This window comes from Dermacentor variabilis, chromosome 4 (genome assembly GCF_050947875.1).
Source record: "Dermacentor variabilis isolate Ectoservices chromosome 4, ASM5094787v1, whole genome shotgun sequence".
NCBI classification, from domain to species: domain Eukaryota; kingdom Metazoa; phylum Arthropoda; class Arachnida; order Ixodida; family Ixodidae; genus Dermacentor; species Dermacentor variabilis.
The window spans coordinates 58,682,124-58,706,267 of record NC_134571.1 but is presented as its reverse complement, the minus strand read 5'-3'; the positions used below and the strand labels follow the sequence as shown (position 1 = coordinate 58,706,267).

Genomic DNA, 24,144 nt, shown 5'->3' with positions numbered 1-24,144 from the left:
AAGTGAAGTTGGAAATGGATTCCTTATTAAAACTTGGATGTAGACTCCACCGACGACGGCTCTTGGCCCTTCGTTCCAAATTGCGCCGGTCTCGAAGAGCAACCGCTCTCGTCCTCTGCCTCGCCGGGCGACTCCCCGACGATCCCTCTTTTTGGGCAGAGACGTGTGCGCTGCGCGAAGAAAGCCAAAGCTAGAGTTATTGTACAGGCTCCCTTCCTTAAAGGGAGCCTATAGAGCAACTCTAGCCAGAGCCACCTATATAACAAGGCGCTGGCCTGTCGGTTACGTGTCCCCCTGTATAGAGCGCCGAGCGGAACTGAGGCTGCGCACATGCCCCGTTCCTGCAAGACGGTGTTCCCTTTTGTGCTGCGGAAAACAACCGTGCCGTTTCTCCGCTCGGACACGTGTCCACGTTCTGCCATGTGAAAATCTAGGAATGCCACAAAACCTTCTGACCCTTCTGACCCTTCTGAGCGCAGTTTCCAGGGAGTGCGACAGAGCCGAATGCTGGGATGCGGCTGCAACAGAGCATATACTCGCGCAGGTGAGCACCAGAACTCCGACAGAACACACGAGAAGCGACGAGACGCCCGGCAATGCACGACACATCCAATTAAATATCAGCTCTACAAGTATACATAGCCATGATCTGAGCGGAATGACTAACCAGGTGAACAGCTGTACCTTTTTTTTTTCTTTACAGTAATTAGGTCGCGCATATGAGATCGTCTGCCTGCACTTACGTGGGTGGTGAAGCCGCACACAAAAGCTAATTGAGGATAGGAGGATGACGCATTACGAACGAAGGTAACATGAAATTAATTAAATTATGGGGTTTTACGCACCAAAGCCACGTTCTGATTATGAGGGACACCGTAGTGGGGGACTCCGCAATAATTTGGACCACCTGGGGTTCCATAACGTGCACCTAAATCTGAGTACACGGGTATTTTCGCATTTCGCCCCCATCGAAATGCGGCCGCCGCTGCCGGGATTCGATCCCGCGACCTCGTGCTTGCAGCCCAACACCATAGCCACGAAGCAATCACGGCGGGTGAAGGTAATTTTGCTCGCAGTATTCGTGACAAAATTTATCGCTTTACTCTATAGGAGAGTGTTGTCGCACCTCATTTTATGAAATTTGAAGAGGATAGGTGTGTGAGAGGGGGGGCGGGGGGGGGAGGGACTACGTAAGTAACACGAGAACGAAAGACGGGTGATGACGCGGCCATGAAGTTTTCCGCACCATTTCGCCGTGTTAGTAGCCGTCAAGGACTGCTGGGACATAATTAATTTTCTATCGGCCACGATTCGCAACACTGTCTGCTAAAGAAGTCAAAGTCCGGACTTACAGAGTTTCGAGAACTTCTACGGCGCCAAAACGGCCCAATAAATGCCTTGAAATAGGTGACGTCACACCGACGTACAGGCGCGAAATTTAAAAATGATAGTGTGCCTTTTATTTTCTCCTTTAGCGCAATCAACTTCTTTAGGCTAAATTAATAAGAAAAAAAATGGGATTTTGAATGAATACCTTATCAGTATAAAGTGCAGTGACTGTGGAGTTGTGCTGCTGATCCCGAGGTCACCGGTTCGATCCCGGTAGCTGCGGCCGCATTCAGATGGAATCTAAACGCAAAAACGCTCATGTACCGTGCATTGGGTGAACGTTAAAAAATGCCAGGTGGTAAAAATTAATCCGGAACGCCCCATCACGGCTTGTCCCATAATCAGATCGTGGTTTTGGTACGTAAAACCCCATAATTTAATTTAAGTTGTTTTAAACTGATTTAGTGTTTAAATTATATGGTTTATCTTCCGGAGACAGCTCAATGGTGTAAGTGCTCTCTGAGTCGGTTTCTATTACCAAAATTATATTAGAAACGTGAAACATTATTTTTCTGCTTGAATCCGCCTGTTATAGGCGATGAATGCAGCATCGTCAATTTTTGTTTTCAATTTTTTTTTTAATAATAGCCTGAGCATAGTGATGAATGCCTCACAACATGTAGTAGGTCGGCACGTCGATGTTGCATGCTGAATTTTCCTGTCAACTCGGGGTATTCGAAACACACGTACTCGATCCGCTGGTGCTTTGTTTCTCGACGCGCCACGGTGGTGATCAGACATCGGGGCCAATTTTCCCAAGCACTGATGGCGGTGACGTGCATAAACCACTTCCTCGCAGTTCCGTTTGCATCCGACTTTTATATCGGGGAGAAATACTTTACGCTTCCGAGTTGACTTTGATTGCATGGGTACGAAGAAACCGAGGTGGCAACCTAACCACTCAAACTGCCGTCGAATTGCTGCCGACTGCGATCGTGGTTCCCACGTGTGTGTGTGTGTGTGTGTGTGTGTCTGGCGTGCCACTTCCTTCCGCAGGAAACAAGTGAAGAACCTCAGGGAAAAGAAGACTGGCCGCGGCTTACATGCGGAGCTCGCGAAAAGGTCTTCCGCCACGGGAAGTGAGCGTGTAAACTGCGTCCGCTTCCCTGTGGGCCTCAATACGCTCGCGCCGAAGAGGGGGGAGGGGTGTGGGGGAGGGGCCGGTCGCGCCTGACAGACGCGCCGATACGGCTGGCGCGCGCGTTCGCAAACTACCGGTCTTTCTTTGGACGGGGAGAAAAATAGAGTGTTCCGGGGGAACCGCGCTAGGCGCAGTGGAATGAACCGTATCGAGCAACACTGCGTGGTCTGCCCGGCCGAGCGAAAGCGCGCGCACGCAGGCACGGACGCGCACGCGTGCGCTCGTCTCGAGTTGTTAAATAGTGAGGTGGCGCGCGAAGGGACCAGTCAATGGCTGACACCTGCCGGCGGACCAGGTCGCGAACGGCGTCGAGACCGAGGCGCTCTACTTAAGCCCGACGCCGCCGCCGCCACCGCGCGCGCCCGCTTCTTAAGAAGTCGCGCAGGATCTCGGAAACTGGTGCCGACACGTGCGCGACGAGCATGACCGAGAGACGACGTCGCGGGAAGGGCCGATGGCGCAGCTGCACGTTGCTTCTGGTGAGTGTAGACGGGAGTGAAAAATAATAATAATTAACGCGCGGGATCCGATATGACGTGACAGCATGATGCCTCCGGATGCCTCTCACAGCAATAGCGAAATGAAAGGCTCGTGTAGTTACAACCACGACATTAGAATTAACGGACGACAGCTCTTTGCGACAAAGGAGTGCGGCTCGCGCGCGGCTTGTGGGTGCCTTAAGTAGACGTATAAACAGCGCCACGGTTTTCTGATGACGTGTGCAGTACGGTACGCGTTCGAAGAGAACACCTAATCAGTAATATATACGATATGAACTGGAACAATTATTTGACGTTATAGGATAGACGTTGCTGATATACATTTCAGTGATAACCGACGTAGAACTGCGTGTTCCTTTTAAGTGTGTAAAGAACGTCGACTTCATATATATAGGGGAGAAGGCTGGTGAAAAATAAAAGTCGGAAGTTTAGTTCTCAGCGATGCGTAGAAGTTACATGGAGAAGAGCTGTTTTACGAAACTTAATTAGAAAATGTTATGCATATTCTTGACTGGTTTTTCTTGTAGTGTGTTTGCAGGCAGCTATATTGCTAAAATATTTTATAAATATAAATATATGGATTAATTTCAGACACTGTATGATTTTACGGCCACATTTACCCTCCTATATTGTCCATAATGAACGCTCTTCCACGAACAGTGGTAAGCTTTGCCACCTTACGCGTGAGGAATTTGTGAAGCCGCATTTACAGGCAGCTTAAGCGCGGCTGTAGAGACGTGATCGCAAGTTTATAAAAAGTGCTTTCCAGTTTATAGACAGAACAGATTTGTCAATTGGCACGTTGTTTGCCAATTATGATAAAGAGGAGCCGCATTCCCAGGAAAGCTATAGAAATTAACCATTTTCGAAAGGAGAAACGAACTTCGTTGGCTCAAGATGAGGCGGCGAGGAAGCGCAAGAAAGCTCATGAGGTGTTGAGCCGCTGACAGGGCGAAATAGAGAACCCCATAAAATGCAGCTATTCCGTGTAAGATGGGACGCAACCGACATGTTTCACGCGCAGGTCCTGGCCGTTATGGCCGCTGACGCAGAGTCCATCGTGAGGTCACTGACCGATGAGGCCAGCCAGCCAGGAGGTATCGGCGACGTGTCCAGAGCCCAACATCAAGGTTACGAGGCACCAAGACTTCAGGACACAGTGGCAGCGCTTCCGTCGGCCTTCGAATTCACGGAGGCCGTGACCCACGATGCGGTGAAAGCGCGGGCTGCCAGCGCCGAAGGAAGGCGCGACGCTGGCGTATTGTCACAGACGCTGTACCGAACCCACGAGGGCGGCCCGTCCTCTCCGAACCCCAGCGGCGAACGGTACCATGCCTCGGCTACTGACCTCTACAGTGGCCTAGGAAATTTCGGTGGTTCAGGCGGTTTCGGCTTTCCAGATGCCATGAGGTCAGCATACGTTGTACACGTACACTAGTCTGTTGTAAAAGTTTCCAGGCAGGAATGATCGCGACTATAAGCTGCACGTAAAGCTGTATGACGGGGCTGTGTCAGATGCTCGCCTCACTAACTCCGCGCACTCACGGCCTCCGAGATCTCGGAGGTCATAACGTAGTGCAACAGTTAAGAGCTATAGTCAGTCAACGAGAAGCAGAAGAAGAAGGGATCCTTCATTGTCCGCAAGTGATCGCCCTTGGCTCTCGTACAGTGGACGGTTGGGGAGGAAGGTACAGTGGTAGAGGGGCAAGCCCTCTCCCCTCTTTGGATGCACCAGTGATCTCGGTGGCGATAGGCTGGCACGATTCCTAGCATTCGCTGCACGGAGTTGGGGAGGCGGAGTATATAGCTTTTGCGCATGTATGTGCTCCTGCAGAAGACGCATTGTTCAATTTGCTTAACTCAACCTTTGCAGTACCGTTACACATGACTTAAGTCTATACACTCATGCGACAGGTATAGCACCCAAGGGAATGGAAATGAAAGAGATGCAGATGTGCAAGGCTTTCACTTTTGCTTCGTGTAAGTTGCCCAACAGATGAATGTACGCGTTCGTCGCGCGACCGTCCAGTGCACTTTCAGCGTTCTGGGTGTTCTCTCTGAAACGAACAAAGGAAATGCGAAGAACACTACGCCACAAGTAATATTCTGCGAAGTACGCTGAAATGAGAGGGCATGCTCGCGTACGTGTTTATCATATGTGGTGTTTCATACACAAAGGCTGCTGGTTGCAAGCTTCGACAGTCACTTCAACCATTACTGCATAGGCTGCGATTCGCGAATATAGTCTAGGGGATGTGAAAAAAAACGATCGCAGAATTTAAGAGGCCACATATGCAACCTCTTCACGGAGAAGGCCTATACGCACTCATGTTTAACTATAATATCCCGTGTGGTAATCCGTACAAAGAGAGAGAGAGAGAGAGAGAGAGAGAGAGAGAGAGAGAGAGAGAGAGAGAGAGAGAGAGAGAGAGAGAGAGAGAGAGATGGCTTTGCTTTTTGTGAATGTATATATTTTCAATACATTTCTCTCGCAGTTACTACCACGACGGCTCGGGACCCAAGGCGTACAACACGCAACACGCCTACGCCTACGAGAAAGTTTATCCCGAGCGCACCTACAGCACCAACCACGCCACGTCTTACGAAAAACACTACGACGACGGCAACAACAAAGGCAGGCCGTGGGGCGGCGGCTACGAGTCACGTTACAGTAGCAGTTATCCCATCAGAGGCGGCGATGGCGGCTACGGCTTCCGACACGGCGACAGCTACGGTTCGGGAAGAGGGAGCGGTGGGTACGGGTCGGGCTACGCCATCGGCTACGGACCGAAGGGAGGAGGCCACGGATCGCGCTACGACTCCCGGCCGGCGGCCGCTTCGCCCTCGCGGAGCCGCGGAGGCGGTGGAGGAGCTGGCCCCAAGATAAAACGCTACGTCTACAAGAACCCGCATGACCGGAGCACCACGCGCGTTGTGCAAATGCATTCGGGCAGCAGACACCCCAGCTGGGCTGCGTCGAGTGAAAATCGGCAGATGTGGAAACCCGGCGGCATGGAACAGTTCGTGTTAGGACTGATGCGCGATGGCTGATGGGGGCGTCGCCTTCTTTGTTTGTTTCTTTTCGTTTGTCTTGGCAACGCGTTACCACGACGTTTTTTTTTTTCCACGTGGAATCCGACGGATGTAAATGCTATCGGCCGAGAGGAGCTGCAGTCGAATTCGGTTTATTCGACACCGCTTTTAATTCGACACTGTTCGACAACACTCGCTAGAGGCATTCACGTGGTTTCTCTCTCTCTCTGTCAAACACACACACACACACACACACACACACACACACACACACACACACACACACACACACACACACACACACACACACACACACACACACACACACACACACACACACACACACACACACACACACACACACACACACACACACGTCCCTCAAGATCTACCTGCTCTGCATGTTCGTCTGCGGCAAACGTAGGGAGAATGTGCAGGTATGATGATATGAGAGTCCTTGCTGTGGAGTTTATTATTACTATTATTATTCTTTGATAACTATGGAAACATATGGGGGGAGAGCATAAGAAAGCGTGTGGCGAAGACGGCGAATAATGATGTGCACAACCTTCTGTGCAGACTACGAACGCGCGTATCGCAGTACACGCGCCTTAACGGACAGAGGTCTTTGTGGCTCGCACAATTTGCGCAGCTGTCCCGTTTAAAATTAATTCTGTTTGGGCGTTTTACGGTCCGGAACCACGATGGGATCCTAAGGCACGTCGTAGTGAGGCACTCCGGATTAATTTTGACCACCTGGGGTTCTTTAACGTGCGCCCAATGAACAGTACACTGACTTTTTTTTTTATTATTATTTTTGCCAAAATCGAAATGCAGCCGCCGCGACTGGGTTTGATCCCGTGCTATCAGGCTTCGTTGCGCTACGCCAAAGCCACTGCGCCTTACGCTTATCACTAGCAGCACATACACTGCAGGCAAGAACAATATTAGAAATCTCGCTTTCACAGCGACCGCTGAGAGAGCGTGGCTAAGACAACCCCACAACAAGACATGCAGTTCCAGGAAATAAACTCATTGCCACGTTCAAGCGCATCTTGTATTTTTAATTTCAGAGAATACGAACCATTTTTGCTTGTCCAGTAGAAGCAGACTTAACGGAAGTAGACTGCGCGCCGGCATGCAACCTTTGTACGTGGAGCTTAATTAGTCATAAGAGCTCGTAATTCACGGATACCGAGGGCGCGCTTGTGAGTAAACGCTTACGCTGCGCTTCGGCTGGACGACTTAAAATCCCTCTGAAACTCAGTTAGGATCAGGATCAGGACACTGCTTCTAATATCCTTTGGAGAAATTCTTTGTGTCACTGACCGTGGTGCAGAGACGTATAGACTTGAGGCTAAACATTTCGACAGAATTACCTGTATGCTTATAAAATTCACTTCAGTCTGAAAATCCTAGAGACGTACGTATAGTTATTGTACACTGTTACGTATATATACACGCTTAACTTGAATCCGTAAGAGACACTTAATTCAACAGGTGCAAGTTGCAAAGAAATAACTTAACGTTAGTGACCTGTGTCGTAGCTATAGTGTGCACATAATCCAACTGCTAATCAGACATGGAACTTAAAAATGATGCTGTATCTATTTGGAATAACAAAGTAATAAAACTTTTCTAGGATACCTGTTTTTTGTGCACTTTTGCTGCGGAAAATTACCTAGTATTGTACTCAATCGACCAAGAAAGCAGCACGGAGAACCACAATGGCGTTTATCTGTGCCAACTAATCCGACGAAGCTATTTGGCCATCGTGCAGCTGTTTATTTATTTATTTATTGATACTGTCAGCCCCTGACGGGCTGACAGTACATGACATGACAGCACATGGCTGACATGACAGGAGTGGATGTAACATACATAAACAGAGAAATGCATTAGTGCGATTGAACAATGCATTAAAAAGAAGAAAAAATAATATGAGGTATAGCACTGCTGATATGAAACACATTAACAATATAATTACAGAGCACATTTTGACTTATTATGTCACAATATTACTACAGAACATCAGGGTGCATCAGGGTACATAAGACAATGTATTGCTTCCAAGAATGCATTAACTGATTTTATTTGGACATTTGAGTCAGGCAAAGAGTTTCACTGCTGAATTGCCCTGGGAAAAAAACTATTTGAACTGTTGAATGAATAGTAACAATGTGCAAGCTACATACGGTGACTATTGAAAACTTCAGACCGACATTGCGCGCTTCAGTGAAATGGTGAAAATTCAAACTAAACCAGTAGAAAACTTCCTAAGAAGAAAAAGAAAAGAAAAGAGACAGGAAAGACTACGAACAGTGGACGCGTCAACAAATGTACACGTACTTACCTGGCCGCACTTTTCGGGAATGTAAAGCTAAGAACTAGTGCTTGCTTTGAGGTTTTAGCAAATGAACATGCGTTCGAAATATATCGCAATATGTCACATGAAGTTATTAACCAATTTTCTAATTAGGAAGTTGATCGGCATGATTTATAATCAGTGCAGAACTTCTCACGTCCTTCGCAGCAATTAATTTGTTGACAAAATTTTTGTCTTTATTGTTACTGCTATCGCTTTAGTAATTCAAAATTTGTAGCTGTCCTAATGGCCAGTTGCGAAATGCACAGTGTTTTATCCAATTGAGATGATAGGAAGACTCCGAGCAGCATTTAAAGAAAACCAGAAAAGCGTCAGTACATTGGAGCAGCGAACTGTATTATGCATCCCCAGCCCTAATAGTTTGCGGAACACGGGATTCATTTATACGCAACATGTATTCGCTGCCAAGTTAAATTCCCTCGCGACTTCACCACACAAACTGGAATTAAGTTGAACGATATGGTGATCGTATGCGGTCTTCCGGCACGTAAGCATTGCAGCTTCCAATTCCATGGCAGAGCTAAGGTCCGCCATGGAATTGGAAGCTGCAATGTGTACGTGCCGGAAGACCACGTACGACCACCATATCGTTCAAATAAATTCCAGTTTGTGAAGTCGCGAGGGAATTTAATTTTTTTTTCCCGTATAGCAGTCAACATATGTTTGAAGACATCTTACAAACCAGCGTAGACGCGGTACCAAAACCAGAACTGAGACTGCTTTTGCGAATCAAAGTCAAAACAGTTGGTAACTGACCTTCGCGAAATGTCGTAAAAAACAGAATTATTAGTTTTTTAAGCTTACGCGCGTGAATAGTCAGTTAATAATAACTAAATAGGTCTACCAAAACTCGCTTGTTTTGCTAAATCTGGCGCAGATCCGTGTAAGTACGCTTGGTCATAAGCCACATCGTGCGTATCCGTATCCTATCGAATAAGTTTGTTGCACTAAACTTAATTTTATTGCTTAAGCGCGCCTATGTGACTATACCGGGTATGCAATTGACGAAAATAAACATTGTAACGTATGACTAATTTGTAGTAGTTGTATTTTGCGGAAACTTATGCACTATATGTTGTGTCGGAACCTTTTCTGTCCGCGCTGCTCCGCGCAGTTCGCACGCACGGACCACGCACGCACGCACGCCACGCTTCCGCGCCAGTTTCCGCGTGGTGTGTTCCGTCCTTCGATCGGAGCGCTTAATTGTGTGTAAAAATAGCGTAAATAAAAAGAGACAGCCGTGCCAAATGGTAGTTGGAATACTCCTCTCTCTATACGCATCCATGTCGTCCGCGGTGCAGGCCTTCCGCGAGCGTACGTTCGTTATCGTGAAGCCGGACGGCGTTCAGAGGGGCCTGATCGGCAGAGTAGTCGGCCGGTTTGAAAAGAATGGCTTCAAATTAGTGGCTATGAAGTTCCTACAGGTTAGTAGAGCAGCTCGTTCTTATTTGCATGCTTATAGGAACTGGGCGATGTTTGTGGGTTGAGTTCTTGTGCTTTCGTTTGGTGATAATCCATTTACGTGTTCCAAAAGTTTTGGATTTCATAGAACAACCAAAGCGACAGGAATGCGTTGCTAGTTTAGGATGTCGATAGGAGTGGTGATACACAATTTCTTCGCGTGAACAAAGCTCTATGTAGTTCACATGAACCAGAAAAGAACCGTTTGCTTGACGCCGTGGCCGGATTGAGAAAATCGAAGGGTCGATTCTAACCTCTCGTCGCGGGGCCCCTTGCCCTGCGACTTCATCGGAGTGGAACAACGGAGACCGGAGCTGCAACCTGATTAGCCACCGACTCCATTACCCCTCATTTCGTTAAAGAAGAAGGAAGAAGAAGTTCGGTACGGTTACAGTTTACGATAGTGCTTTCACTTGACACCAACTGGACAAGTGCAAGTATTCATAAAAGCCGTGAAAGAATAGCATAAAATAATCCTGTAAGACTATTAACAGAACACCAACCAAAATGATTGCGTGAAAAGAATCAAAGAAAGAGACTCATTATTTGATAATTTCATGCATTCAAAGGACCGAACGATACTGCCAGAATATAAAATAATTCGAAATAAGCTCAATTCAGATCGTAAGAAGGCTCAAAATGGTTTCTACAAAACAGTTTTCTGCTATATCCATAGCAACCCCCCCCCCCCTTTAAGAAGTATGGAATGCAGTCCGCTGCCTTAATGGCAGAATATAAACAATAGTCCGAGTACTCTCACTTTTATTAATTTTGAGTATTGATATGCTTCCTCAGCAGACAAATTTAATGACCATTCTTTAAATGCTGAGGCAGCTTCACAGATGCTTGATAGTAGTACAGACTTACAAAAGTATGTGCTGTTTAAGGGCACAAATGCTATTTTTCTGTCTCCTTGTAATGAGCAGGACGTATACGCAGTACTAAAGTAATTGAATAAGAATATGGCAGCTGTCTATGATTATACAAAAACAGAACCGATTATAGAACTAGCTTACATCTTATTTGCACCCCTATGTTATATTTATAATAATGCATTGGTTACAGGTATTCTTACTGACAATGAAAATCGCCAGAGTGATGCCACTTCATAAAGGTGGCTCTGTTAATGACATAGATAATTTGAGACCATCTCTCTCTTCCTATTTTTTCAAAAGATTTAGAACTTGTAAAAAGAGAGTTTGGGCAGGTTTCTTGATAAGGAACAAGCATTTGTTGAAGAACAAAATGGTTTCTGTGAGAAGTAACCTGAGAGGGTGCTGCTGAATTTGATAATAGGTTGTATACATAAGGCTTTCTTTAGAATTTAGCAAGGCCTTTGATTCAATTAGACATAATATTTTGCTCCGTTAGCTTCCACTTTTTAGTCTTTGAGGCAATGCGTTAAACTTGATTCAAAGCTACTTGCCTGGCAGGCTGCTGTATGCATGTGTTCACACTTTTCAATCTCAAATGAAGAAAATATTGTTTGGTGTCCCTCAAGGTTTTATTCTGGGTCCGCCACTTATCATATTGTACATAAATGACCATCGTTAACATTCTACTTACCCCTAACATCATTCTCAACGCTGACAACACAAGCTTGTTTTTTTCTGGCAGTAACTTAGGTGAAATGAACAGTTAATGAATATATAAATAAATTAATAACTTGACAAGTTTAAATCAACCTCATTTAAATGTAGAAAGAAACTAAATTCATTATCTTTAAGCCTAGAAATAAACCAGGTAGTACCGATGTTTGTATTAACTTTAACAGCTGCATGAAAGAGTGGGTATGTTTTTAAATTCTTTGGTGTAATTTTTGAGGAATCTTTCCTTGACACTACACGTGAACAGAATTCATATTAGCCAGGGCTTAAAGTCTCCCTTCAGTCGATAGGGGAGGGGTCCCTCATAGGGATATACACCGGGTGTTTCAGTGAACACTTAGAAAAATTTCTAAAGGCTGCCTGTGCAGATATACAATTCTAGTTCATGAGCTGGTCTACTAAAAGAGGTGGACATCAGCTGCACAAAATATTGAAATGCATAATTGACTAATTAACAAAAATGCACTAATCATGTTTGTAACTGGTTGCCTTATGGCCCATATTGCAATTTACAAATTCTAGCCGTGGAGTTGGCTAGGTGAATCCACTGAGAACGAATTCTCAGGATGACACCATTTTTGAGATGTTGACTCCCGAACTTTGCGGAGAAATGCATTGGCGCTCCAGTTACTTTCATAACAAAACATTGTTTAATGCATTGAAACGCAATAGTAACTGGAACGCCAATGCACTTTTCTGCAAAGTTTGGGAATTAATATCTCGAAACTGGTGTCATCCTGAGAATTAATTCTCTTGATGGAAATAAATCTACCGCTGTCTTAGCAACAATGCACTATGCTCATAATCACCAGCTTTTTGGATACCTAAAACTGAGGTTGTTTTGCCCATTCAATTATTGACTTGTTTTCGCATTTGCAGGCAACAGAAGAAACCTTAAAAAAGCACTATGAAGAGCTCTCTCAACGTCCATTTTTTCCTGCTCTCATAAAGTACATGCAGATGGGTCCTATTGTAATCATGGTAAGATGTACAAAGTATTATTTAATGTTAGTGTATTCAAATTTGTTCTTGAAATTCTCATTGAGTGTGTGATCTTGATAATCTTAAGTGAGATGCATGGTCGGATGAAATATGTGCATTCTTTGTTGTGAAATGTTAAATACTGCTGATTAAGAATATGTTCGTATGGTCAAACTTGGCCACTGTAGTGAAAGCCTAACTTGCTACGATGGGTGCACTCATAAGGCTTAGATGGAAAGTGGTTAGGCAATGAGAGTTAAAAGGAAGTTTTATCTACCATCTACTTTTAGCCCCCAATAGCACACACTTCACTCAGGAAGTCTTCTTCTAAGCTTCACCTTAGCCATAGTGCAAGGAAAAGGAGACGTTTAGACACCATTGCTGCTGGGATTTGAACTCGTATTCCCATGGCGATTTGCAGTTGAGAGATGCTAACCACTCAATTATCATGCAGTTTTGAGGCTTGGTAATTTTTGTGGGACTTTTATGTGCCACACACACTCTGAGAGTGGTGGAAAACTTGCATGTAATTTGGAGGACACAACAGGCAATGCTGGATAAGGACGATTTTGTGTGCATCACAAGGATCTGGTTCTGAAGTGCCCGCTGTATGAGCCTGCTGCAGTTGCAGTAGAAGAGTCCAGAGTCAGAGGAATTGCTAAAGTCTGCTAAGCATTGAACCACATTCTTTTTTCTAGCAGCCCATCGTTACCTACTAGTTTAAATCTTGGGGGTTCGCAGGAAAAGGGGAAGTGTTGCTTCCTGCAGGTGAACCTCGCCTTGTAAATGTTGCCGGCAATTGCTCCGCCCGAGCACCATCCATCAATCCAGTGCAGTCGGATGTCTGTCGCAGACAGTTTTACATATGTCCTTTGTATTTTCAGATAAGTACATCAAACAAATGCTTGAATCCCGTGTTGTGCATACAAGTGTTTTTAACCCTTGCATTGCTACCGTTCTGCAACCTTTAAAAGTCAGGACCTAGCTAACAGACATGACTAATGTTTACACATTGTTTTCCTAGGCTATTCCATCTGAAGTGTGAATAGGTATGTTACGTCATTGAAAGTGTTTGAACTCCTACATTACTGCCATTGTGCAACTTTTAAAGTGTCTGTCTACAGTTTTTCTTATTACTACCTCTTATTTTGTTGCGCACTAAAAAGCCTACCATTCGAAGTGTCTAAATGTACCATGGTTTCTCTGGGAAGCGAGTAGAAATTTCTGGAAAGCGATTAAAAGTAAATATACTTAGTCTCCTCTTGAAACTGTGTATGGATGCCCATGGGCTAACTGTATGGGCTAACTTTCAGTGTACCACCAAGAAAAGTTGAAAAAAAAAACACGTTGTAGCCAAAGGGTGCGAAAGTTTGTTTACATGCTCTTGTTCAGTCTTCCTCTAAACCTTAAAAAAAGTTGCTGTCACTGTCGAACAAAATGTCGACGACCTCATTGTGTACATGGTCAGACACAGTCAGCGAGGAAGTGGAAGCGGAAGGTTTCCGCCAACTGGCATTGCTGAATACATGACAGGTACTGCACGCCGAGTTCACCAAGATAGGTACTGCTGAGAGGTGCTGAAGTTTCCAACTTCACTTCCGACGCAAGCTTCAATGCTTTCTTTAGGTGCAGACAGTTACTTACGACCCTTCCTGCTGCTCTTTTTTCTTGGAGGAACTGAAAGAGTCCATGATCAACCTCCTCAGAAATTACGGGCCTTCCATTGTTCATGTAGTGCTTTAATCTACCTTTTCTGCAGAATTGCTGTAGTAGAGTTTCGTAGGTTGAGTTCCATTTCTTGACTTGCTTGCTGTCTTCTCCAAATTTACGGGCAGTCTTGGTCACATTGCTGCCAGTCTACAGCCCTCATTGGACCGCCTCCACTTTCTCTTCAATCGTGAAGCTCTGTCCTTGCTGACCTGACGTCCTTGCTGCCCTACGACAGAAGATGAAGTGACCAAGTTTTTATGGTCGGGGATTGTTCAGCATTGGTTAACTTACCTCCTGTGGTCCTAGCTTTTGCCAGGGTAACCATTGCAGCAAAGGTGGATGAACCAAAGATGACTGTCATTCCCAGTCAGCATTGTTCTTTATCTCCAGTACTAGCGAACTTATCCCTTTTTTGATATGGTCACCATTGGTGGCAGTGGCAGCAGTGCCGCCCACCAACGGCAATGGGATTACAAGTGGGCTATCTTTCTGTGCTTTCGAAAAGATAGCAAATCATACCAAAACATACCTAGATATATAATCTCATGCGTTTCCTACAGGCACAGTCTGAGTAGTCAATTCAAGCCTTTTGTTTGATGGTTAAGCAGGCACAATATGGTATGGAATGCCTATACTGGTGTTGTGACAATAACGGCATGCCTTGAAAAATGCAACGCATTTTGAACATCCTGAAAAGGACAGCGACCCTTGCACCAATCCCATAACGCTACTCGCACTGTTGTGTAGTTACCATGTCAAGAGGAGATTACTTGAGGACCCATCAACACACCACTCTGTTCGACTGCTTGAAGACAGTGCCACTTTTCAACATGTGCTTAATGAAAACAAGAAAGAAATTGCCGTCTCACATGAGTAAAAGCTAGTAGAAGCACGTAAAATACAATTTCAGGCAATAAAATAATGTAGCCAAGAAAAACAGCTGCCCCTGCACAGATTTTAGGTTACGTGATGGTACACAGATTGATTGCACTGTTTTACCATCGAGCAACATCACATGTCATTTTTTCACCACATTCAGAGCCACATTAAAAATAGAATTTTTTCTTTATGGGATACAAGCATGCTCGTTTTGATCAATGTGGCACACAATCTTCTCATTCCCACCACAATCCAAAGACATGTTCTGAGTGGTAGACAGTCCCTTTAGAATTTCAGGACCTAACAGACATGGCTAACGCTACACGTGGTTTTGATATGTTGTTCCATCTGACGTATGAACAAGTATGTTGCTTCATAGAAGTGCAGTGGTTGATGTGGTAAAGACAGCAACTGACACGTGCTTGTTTGACCTGACCACTTTACATTGGTGTCACCTGTAGAACAGTGCAATGTGACAACGAATAGCCCTATTTTGCTTTTGTGAATGGTATTTGCAGCTGAACCTGTGTAGTGCCATTGATAACGTATAACAAAACTCCTCAATATTTTTTTTATGCTCATGACAGTGCAGGTCAAGAAGTCCTGGTTTGGTAGTTGATGTGGATGGAAAAGTAACCTTCATTTTCTTCTCCAGGTATGGGAAGGCAAAGACATTGTCAAAAGGGCACGAGACATCATTGGCGCCACAGACCCTTTGAAATCGAACCCTGGTACCATAAGAGGTGACTATGGAATTGCAACTGGCAGGTAAAGCAACATTTTTGTCTTGCAAAATTCTGTCTGCCGTTATCATCCCCATCTTCCCTGCCACCTTCTTGTCACCTTAGGAAGCAATTGCTGCAGTTGTTGAATAGTTTTTGTTAGAGCTTTTTTATTAGGTTTGTGGAGAGTGTTTAGGCATTCTCATAAGGCCTGCTACTGAAGACAGGCTTAGATGCAACTTTCCGTGCACTCTAATTTCGAGACACAGAGTGCGCATGCATTGTGTGCATGGCATGTAAGTGTGTAATGTGATGAGGAGGGCACGCAGTTTTTCAGAGCCAGAAAAGAAATCACTACCGTGTTTCTGATCTGGCTCTGGTTAGATGTTGCAATGGTTCTCATTAGGGGCAGTTAACTTGTAGTTCTTCTGTAACTCTACATGGCAGATTGAACATATATAGCCTAGATGATACTCACTGCAGAAGGTTACAGATTTAATATTGCTAAGTACGGCGCACTTGGCCAAGAGGCAACAGCCCTCACTAGCCTCTAATCATCATTGTCATCTTCACACTACTGGCCTCTTCGTCATCGTAAATAGTGGTCCGTAGCAATATGTTTATTCCATCTTCTCACATTGTTATCTTTTATCTCCTCTCCTTACATCTTGCCTATCTTATCACCACCTCCCTTTGTCTCCTCCTCGGGTAGCCAATAAATACCCTCTCCACAACAAAGAAATTCATCAGCAAAGACGCCAATGCAAGTGCTGCACAGCCTTGGGCTCAAACCTTGTTCCCTCTGGTTGCTTCGGTTCACCGACACACTCTACCTTCTCAAGCCTGCCCGCGGCTTCAGCTTGGTTGAGGGCAGTTTGTGGTAACCTTCTGACATTTATGTCTGTCTACTAGAACTAACACTGGGAGTGTTAGCCAGCACCATCACTCACGACTGTGGCAGTGGATGTAGAACATCTTCTCTACCGCTGGCACCACATAGTACGTGAACTTTTTGTGAAAATGTGTAAACGGTACACTTTTATTCGACATCCGACCCCTGTGAAAGCTGTTATTTCTTCTTTTTTCTTTCTATTTATGTTGTTCTCTGGTCTACAACTTTTTATGTGTGCATTCATAGGGAGGAGGGGAGGGGGAAGGTATGCATGTGTGTGTTCAGCTACAATTTTGGTATATCGGTCTTTCTTCACTAGACAAACATCCCATACCATCACCGTTAATAAACACCAAACAACATAGCACATCTATACACTGCAAGGCAGCGATCACAAATAAATGCAGCGGAGCGTTTGTCAGGCCCATGGTATGAGAGCAGCGTAATACTGTGGAGTTCCGGGGAAAAAAAATTTAACTCTCACCTAACTATACTTGATTTTCAAAGCTCGTCCGAAAGCAATGAGTGCTCTCCCATACACGTAACTGCTGTAACAGTCTAGAAGGAATTGGTTCTTAGAAGCCAGAAATGAATTCCGCCGAGTGTCATGAGCGCAACTTTGTCTCACATGCGATAAAGTACAATGTGCTTCCTGCACGATACTGTTCCCCCTGCAAACGAAATGCAGAAAGTGGATGTGCTTCCTTAGCTTCCGCTTGCGCCGATTTTCTTCGCTTGGAAAGGGGTGCCTCCCATAAGCAAAAGGTATCAACAGGAAGGGTTTGTGAGGCCTCCGGAGTCTATATTTGGTCTATATGTCTGCAGAAAATGGTGCCTGGTCTTCCACCCAGCTATTGTGTCAGCCTATACCAGTCGGCTATGATCTTGGCATAAGAGGCTCAGAAAGGCCTGTCTTCTGGAAAGCAATTCGTTGCACAGTGCAATATGCATCGTTTGTTCCCTCGATGAACAAACCCAACCCTACACCCCGTCGTCAGTTTCAAGCTAGCGGCGACAAAATTCTCCTGTTGGCTGAGTTCATGGAAAGAGTTATTAGCATGGCTTTCTTCTTTCTTTGTCGGTGCACTCGAGGCTTCCGTTGTTTCCTTGCAGAAAAGGTAGCGCACATGGCAATGACAGGCAATGTGTCTCTGCCGGCTGGCCTCAGAGCCATTTTTTTTTTGTTGAGCCTGTAGCAGCTTGACTATCACTTCCAAAACTGGTGGCGAAAAAGATAGGCTCACCTGCAAGTAGCGTGAGAGTAGAACACGCTAGCATGCTCAACCTGAGCGGCTGCGGTGTCGGCTGCTCCCAAGATCTCGCTGCACCATGACCGGTCAGCTTAAATAAACCGTGGCTACGGTGGCTACCTCTTCGCGCCACCCCCCACAAATTGGTGACCCGGACGACTGAACCCAGCCATGCGAGCGTCAGCACACCGACTCTACCAAGGCGAGCGACGTGGCCTCATGTGGTCCAGCAGACATCCCGCGGTTGTAGGGTGTTCGGGAATTCTACATCGGCATGCCGGATATCTGTTCATTCAGATGGATAGCCACTTCTTACTCAACAAGGTTTCAAGCTCTGGCTGTGTTCCAGGCTCCAGCTGTCGTACCCCGGCCCCAACTTTTATGCGAACTTACGGGCAGCCGTCCTTGCTCACTACGTCAACTCGACCGCTCATTCCACAACAAGTCTCGCCATTTGAACTGTTTCGTCACTCCGCGTCTTGTTGTCCCACATTGGCTGTGTCCACTTGTACCGATCGTCAGAATGCGCCGGCCCCAGCGTCAGACCTCTACTCGGTTCGTGAGCGTCCTCCCCAGCTCAAAGGCAGCTGCATGATGACTCTTTCCAAGGAATTCACTGGGCCAAATGTAAGCACTTTTGGCTTTTCTACGGCCCACCTCTCTCCTTCCTTGGACATTTCCACAAGCTGTTCACCTTCCGTTCGGGGGCATCTCACTCATCACCAATACAGAGGCTCTCCCACCGGCTCCCCTAGGTGCAAATTTCACTCTTGCAGGCACGGCGACGCAACAAGCACAACCTTCGCGATGCATTCGGTGACTACCGCAATTCTGATGCTATTGGCGTTCGAGATTTCACCGCAAGCAGCAGCAGGCGAGCCTTCCAATGTTCTGTGCTCACACCTTCTTCGGATGCATGGCCTACCAAAGCTTTACAGGAGCAGCTCTGCCATCTGGCTTCTTCAACTTCAGCGTCACTTCTACTTCTACATTGTGAGTGACCAACACTTGTGCTATCTCCACGCAAATTCCAAGCTGCCAGACGGTCTACTTTTGAAGCTCTGAATTCTACAGGCCTGGGCATCTACGAGAAACTGCGGCAGGTCACGATTTCACACTACGGCATCACTGTGGCTAAGCCGCGCCTGCAACCTAAGCTGCTGGTGCTGCCTGGTACACTTCTCCTGGACTGCGTGAACCCGACACTACCAACAGCCATACCATCTGCACCCTTTACCTGGACTTTACCATTGGACTTCATTTCAATTGCACTTCGCACTAGGAGGGGGGCCCTGTAGCGGCGCGACTGTCGCCTCCAAAGCCTGTGAAGAAATAGATGGGCTCACGTGCAGGTAACGCGAGAATAGAACACACTAGCATGCTCGACTTGAGCGGCTGTGGTGTCAGCCGCTCCCGAGATCCTGCTGCACCATGGCTGGCCGGCCTAAATAAACCGTGACTACAGCGGCTACCTCTTCGCACCGTGTCCGCAACCCTGCCTTCCCTCCCAGCCGCTCTTAGTTTCCTCACAGAATAAGTAATGCAAGTGACAATGACAGGCACTGTGCGTCTTCCAGCTGGCCTTGGGGTTCTTTTTTTTTTTTTTTTTTTTTTGTTGAGCCTTAGGGGGACTTTCATATTACGGCAGATGAACTGCTGCCACTATGTGCCTGTTGTCAAAGCTTGTTGATTAGGCCTTTTTGCCCCAGAGGGAGAGTGAGAATATCATGCAGTAAAACCTTGTTGATACATTCTTGTGACTTTGTTGGCTTTTATGCTCTGAAACACTGGTCCCGCTTACTATCCACATGGTTATGTGTATTAAATTCCCATTCTTACCTTTCCCTTCCTGGTTGTTATGTCCAAAAAACTGCGAGGACACACCATTGGTGCGGCATTGTCTGTTGGTAGCACATATGTTGACAGCTGCATGTTGCTGCACCTGCTCTGTAGTGCAGTTGAGTCACCATCTTTACGTTGAGGTTGTCGCTGGTAATTAAGCTTTACATGACTCACAGTGTTGAAAGGCAAGTGTATATGAAGGCCAAAGGGGTTGCTCAACACCCATATTTGCAGACGCTCTCGTGACCTTCAAAACCTTGTGCTATTACTTTGATATTCACGGATGTGCGGAAACCGAAAAAAGAGCTGTGAGTGTTCAAAAAGAGGCTGTTATTATCGTAGGATTAGACATAATAGCCAGGTAGAAATCACAAGGCCCATTTTGTGCTATTGCAGGCTACAGCTGTTCCCGTAAAGTGTTTTACACACAATTTAACCTCCAGGCAGTGATAATGAGCTTTGCTTGGTGGGTTTTTAATAGTTTGCTGGCTTTCTATTCAATTTCAGATTAAGTTTTCTATGAGAGTAGCTTTTTGCTTCATCTGCAGCGCTACTGCAAGACTTCACGGACATTACGTTTTCCCGGATCATGTTATTCTTTTCGTTTGGTTTCCTATGAAACGTGTCAACGGGGTTCTACTGTATTAAAGGTAGCTTGCCTATGATGTCACAAATGCAGCTTATTATTTTGCTGTTTCTCTACCGTGGCAGCTACGATGACATCAGTGTATAATATTTTCTGCTGCGGTTAACTTGTTTCAATGCCATAGAGACACGATCGGAATGCTGCTGGCCTCATTGCTAGTGCCATGGCAGAACTGACAGAACCGTTGCGTGAGACACCAACACATGCGGCTTCTCACCATGCTGGTCTTTCAACATAACGGATAGGATAATGTCAGTGCTACCCATGTATAAATGATGGCTTAGTGCCTATTTGGGGATATGGGTAAGGGGAAGGGACATCACGCTAAGTATGGCTCACTATGGAACCTTTGCAGGCAAAGCTTCATAGTGAGTTAAATGTCTCTAACATTATACCATGGCCAGACCCAGTCCTTGAAGGACATCACTACCTCAGGCTGGTTCTTGTCCCGGAATGTTTTGAGTCCTTTGCATTCTCACAAGGGTTGATGCACACTGATGGGGAAGGGATGGTTAGAGTCATTCCATTATTGTCAACACTGCCATAAGGTAATAATGTTGTCTGTTGTGGTGTTGTGGCCTTAGTTTATGAGCTTTAGATATGCTGTCAGTTCTGTACTCCCATGTGCAAAGTATGGGACACAGGAAAAGTATTATGAATTACATAACAAACCTGTGTGTATGCAAATAAATGAAGGAAAAAGAACAAGTGCTGGTACATAGATTGTAATGCAGTGGCTTATATTTATGTGCAAGCATGCTTATACAAATACTTCGTAGTGTAGGCTCACAAATACATCTGTCGATCACTTACTTACTGTCTCAAGCCATTTCCCATCCCGGACACAGCAGCAGCCATTGCTGCAGCTGCTTTTGTCATTGGCTGGGTGACTCCTTTCAGCTGCCCATTGTTGTTACCACTGACCAAGAAGGACAGGTTAAATGTGCCCTTATAGCTGCTTTCATGGCTCCTCTGGGCATCGGCCACATACATAACACTGCCTACCGCCTTTCTGCAAATGGTGTGGTGGAGTGCTTTCAATGGCAGCTCAAAGCTACACTTTCCACACGAGTCGCAGGAATGCTGGACTGACCGCCTTCCAATTGTTCTCCTTGACATTCGTTTTGCTCCAAAAGCCATTCTTGGCTGTTCAGCAGCTGAAATTGTGTACGCCTTTTCCTTGCAATTTCCAAGTGAGTTTTTCTGCTCATCGTTGCCTTGTTTTCTACGGGACCCTCAAGACTACTTCACTGATCTTCAGCGCAGCTTTTCTCACCTCTGCCCCATTCTGCTGCAGTACCAGAGCCCTTGCCAGGTATTTGGCAACTGGGACCTTGCAACATGCACACTTTTTCGTTTGCCGTGATGGCCGCTCACTCTTGTCTAAGACAGACCATTCTACGTGCTGAAGTGTGTAGTGAAGAGATTTACATTGGTCATCAATAGGCCTGACGCAATGTTTTTGCTGCTCACAAAGTCAAACTGGCATATATTGCTGCTGTATAGGCTGCTGTCCAGCTATTAGCCTTGTGCACGACTGATGGCAGCACTGCGAATCATGCTCCTGTGATGTCAGCTGAGGTCTCACTTTCATCGTCTGCTATGCTCTGGCTAGAAACTGCCTTTTCATGTGTTTCTTCGTTCTCTGACCGTGTACTGGTGGAGAAAGCATAGCACTCTCCAATTATCATCTCCACGTATTTTTTAGTGTTAGTTTTATAAATGCCAGCATTAGCAGGACAATGAACATTATATATTTAATGTATATTCCATACAACCACCTGATGTTGTAGCCGAGTGGCTATGGCCTTGCGCTGCTTAGCTCGAGGTCACTGATTTGACTCTGGCCATGGTGGTTGCATTCGATGGGGGTGAAATGCAAACATGCTCGTGTATGTACTTGGAGGTGCATGTAAAAGAGCCCCTGGTGGTCAAAATTAATCTGGAGTCCTCTACTACAGCGTGCCTCATAATCATACTAATATGGTGGTTTTGGCCTGTAAAATTGCAGAATTTCTTTTTAAATTAAAAATAAAGTTCTTTTTCATATGACCGCAGCCTTCCTGACCAGACTCACTCATAAAGCACTGCACCGAGCGAATAAATGAGAGTCTATGCAGCCTTTGAAATGAAGCATGATCACATTTTAATAATTCCTCATTTATTTTGTAGGACAGTAATTACCGTAGTCATTGTAATAAATTACATTTTGACTGAAGTGATTGTAATTGTAACCGGTTACTTTTTTCTGCAATGTGTACAAATCTGTGACAGACAGTGCAACTGACGAGCCCGAGATTGTTACTGTCCTTATGGCTTACACATCATTAAAAAACAAATTACCGTATTTGCATGATTCTAATGTACATATTTTTTAAATAAAAGGTACGTTCAATCTTGCATGTTTGTTGCAATCGTAACTAATTCTACTCAAAATCAAAAACGAAACCGATTCTTACTAAAAAAGAAAGTTCACTGCAAGGTAGTTAGCCACACTGCCATCTAATGGGTTGTGTGAAGAAAGCGACGCTCCCAGACTTCACAAGGTGGCTCCATGATGCGTGGTATACCCTCCCACAGACGATGGTTGCGCGAGCCTTTAAGTGTGGCACTTCTAATGCATTAAATTGAACTGGAGATGTCTTTCTGTGGTCAGTATACAGTGAAAGTAGGGGGTGGGGGGGGGGGCGTCGGACTTCGATAGCTCCTAGCTCCTAAGGCTCAGCTGTGTGCCTGTCTGCATGCCTTTGTATGTTCCATAAAATTGTTTCAACATGGTATGCCTTGACTCAGGTCTTGTTACTTTACTTGATGTATGTGGTAGAAACAGCACCATGTTATTTTTTTATATTTAGGTGGTAATATAACTGCATGTTAGAATCAGTGGCACGGTAGAATCGTAAAAATACAGTACTGAAGCAGGGCTTTATAGGCTTTCATTGTACAGGATGCAACCGTGATAATCCAGGTCATTGTGCATGTAAATAATAGGAAAAATGACTGTGTATTAGTGTATTGTATAATAACTGAATTAAGATAATAACAAATTATGTAGTTAATGTGTGCTTAAATCTGTTCATTTCAGAAACGTTGTTCACGGCAGTGACTCCTTGGAGAGCTCAAAGAGGGAAATCAACTTATGGTTCAGCGGTGCTGAGGTTATCCCTTGGCAACAAGAGTTGGACGATTGGCTGAACAAGGAGAACTAAGGCACATCTGCTATGACATTCATCAAATGTTTACAGTACTTTTTGTACCTGTGTCTTTGTATTTAGCTTGTAATCTTGTGTTAAAGGACTGCAGCCTACTATAACATTTATGCTTATGTTACATTTTTTTATGCTTTTTTATCATTCTATTGTTGGAAAGCATGTTCTCTATCCCCGGCTGAAAATTGTGCTGCTCTGCAATGTAACTGATAAAGAGACCTACTCGAAAAAATTTCTTTACAATATTTTTTCTTGCGTCACAGCTGCTTATTCTGAGTAAAATATTTTTCTGATACAGTGAAAATTGCAGCATGCATCATGCATCATGCCCTTCTATATTTCAAGTTGTGGAGGCGCAACTTGAAATGAAGAACGAGAAATTAAACAAGAAATTTAAAGATTTCGAGCGCGGCGCTCTGAAAAAGCGTGCTGGTGATCTCAGAGGCCATTTCAGAGCTGGAGCCGGCGCCACAGATGGCGCCACGGGTACCGCTGT

At 45.3% G+C, this 24,144-nt stretch overlaps 2 protein-coding genes across 2 annotated transcripts; both read left to right on the top strand.

Annotated features, from left to right (window-relative positions):
• The first annotated feature begins 2,924 nt into the window (after positions 1–2,924).
• LOC142577776 (uncharacterized) lies at positions 2,925–7,653 on the top strand. Its single transcript, XM_075687228.1, has 3 exons — positions 2,925–3,009; positions 4,055–4,440; positions 5,526–7,653. The coding sequence occupies exons 1-3, from the start codon at positions 2,953–2,955 to the stop codon at positions 6,079–6,081; spliced, it is 999 nt and encodes a 332-aa protein (XP_075543343.1). The 5' UTR covers positions 2,925–2,952; the 3' UTR covers positions 6,082–7,653.
• A 1,909-nt stretch (positions 7,654–9,562) lies between these two features.
• On the top strand, positions 9,563–23,893 carry LOC142579208 (nucleoside diphosphate kinase-like). The gene is made up of 4 exons (XM_075689190.1): positions 9,563–9,873; positions 12,397–12,498; positions 15,743–15,855; positions 23,525–23,893. The coding sequence occupies exons 1-4, from the start codon at positions 9,697–9,699 to the stop codon at positions 23,646–23,648; spliced, it is 516 nt and encodes a 171-aa protein (XP_075545305.1). The 5' UTR covers positions 9,563–9,696; the 3' UTR covers positions 23,649–23,893.
• Positions 23,894–24,144: the final 251 nt, after the last annotated feature.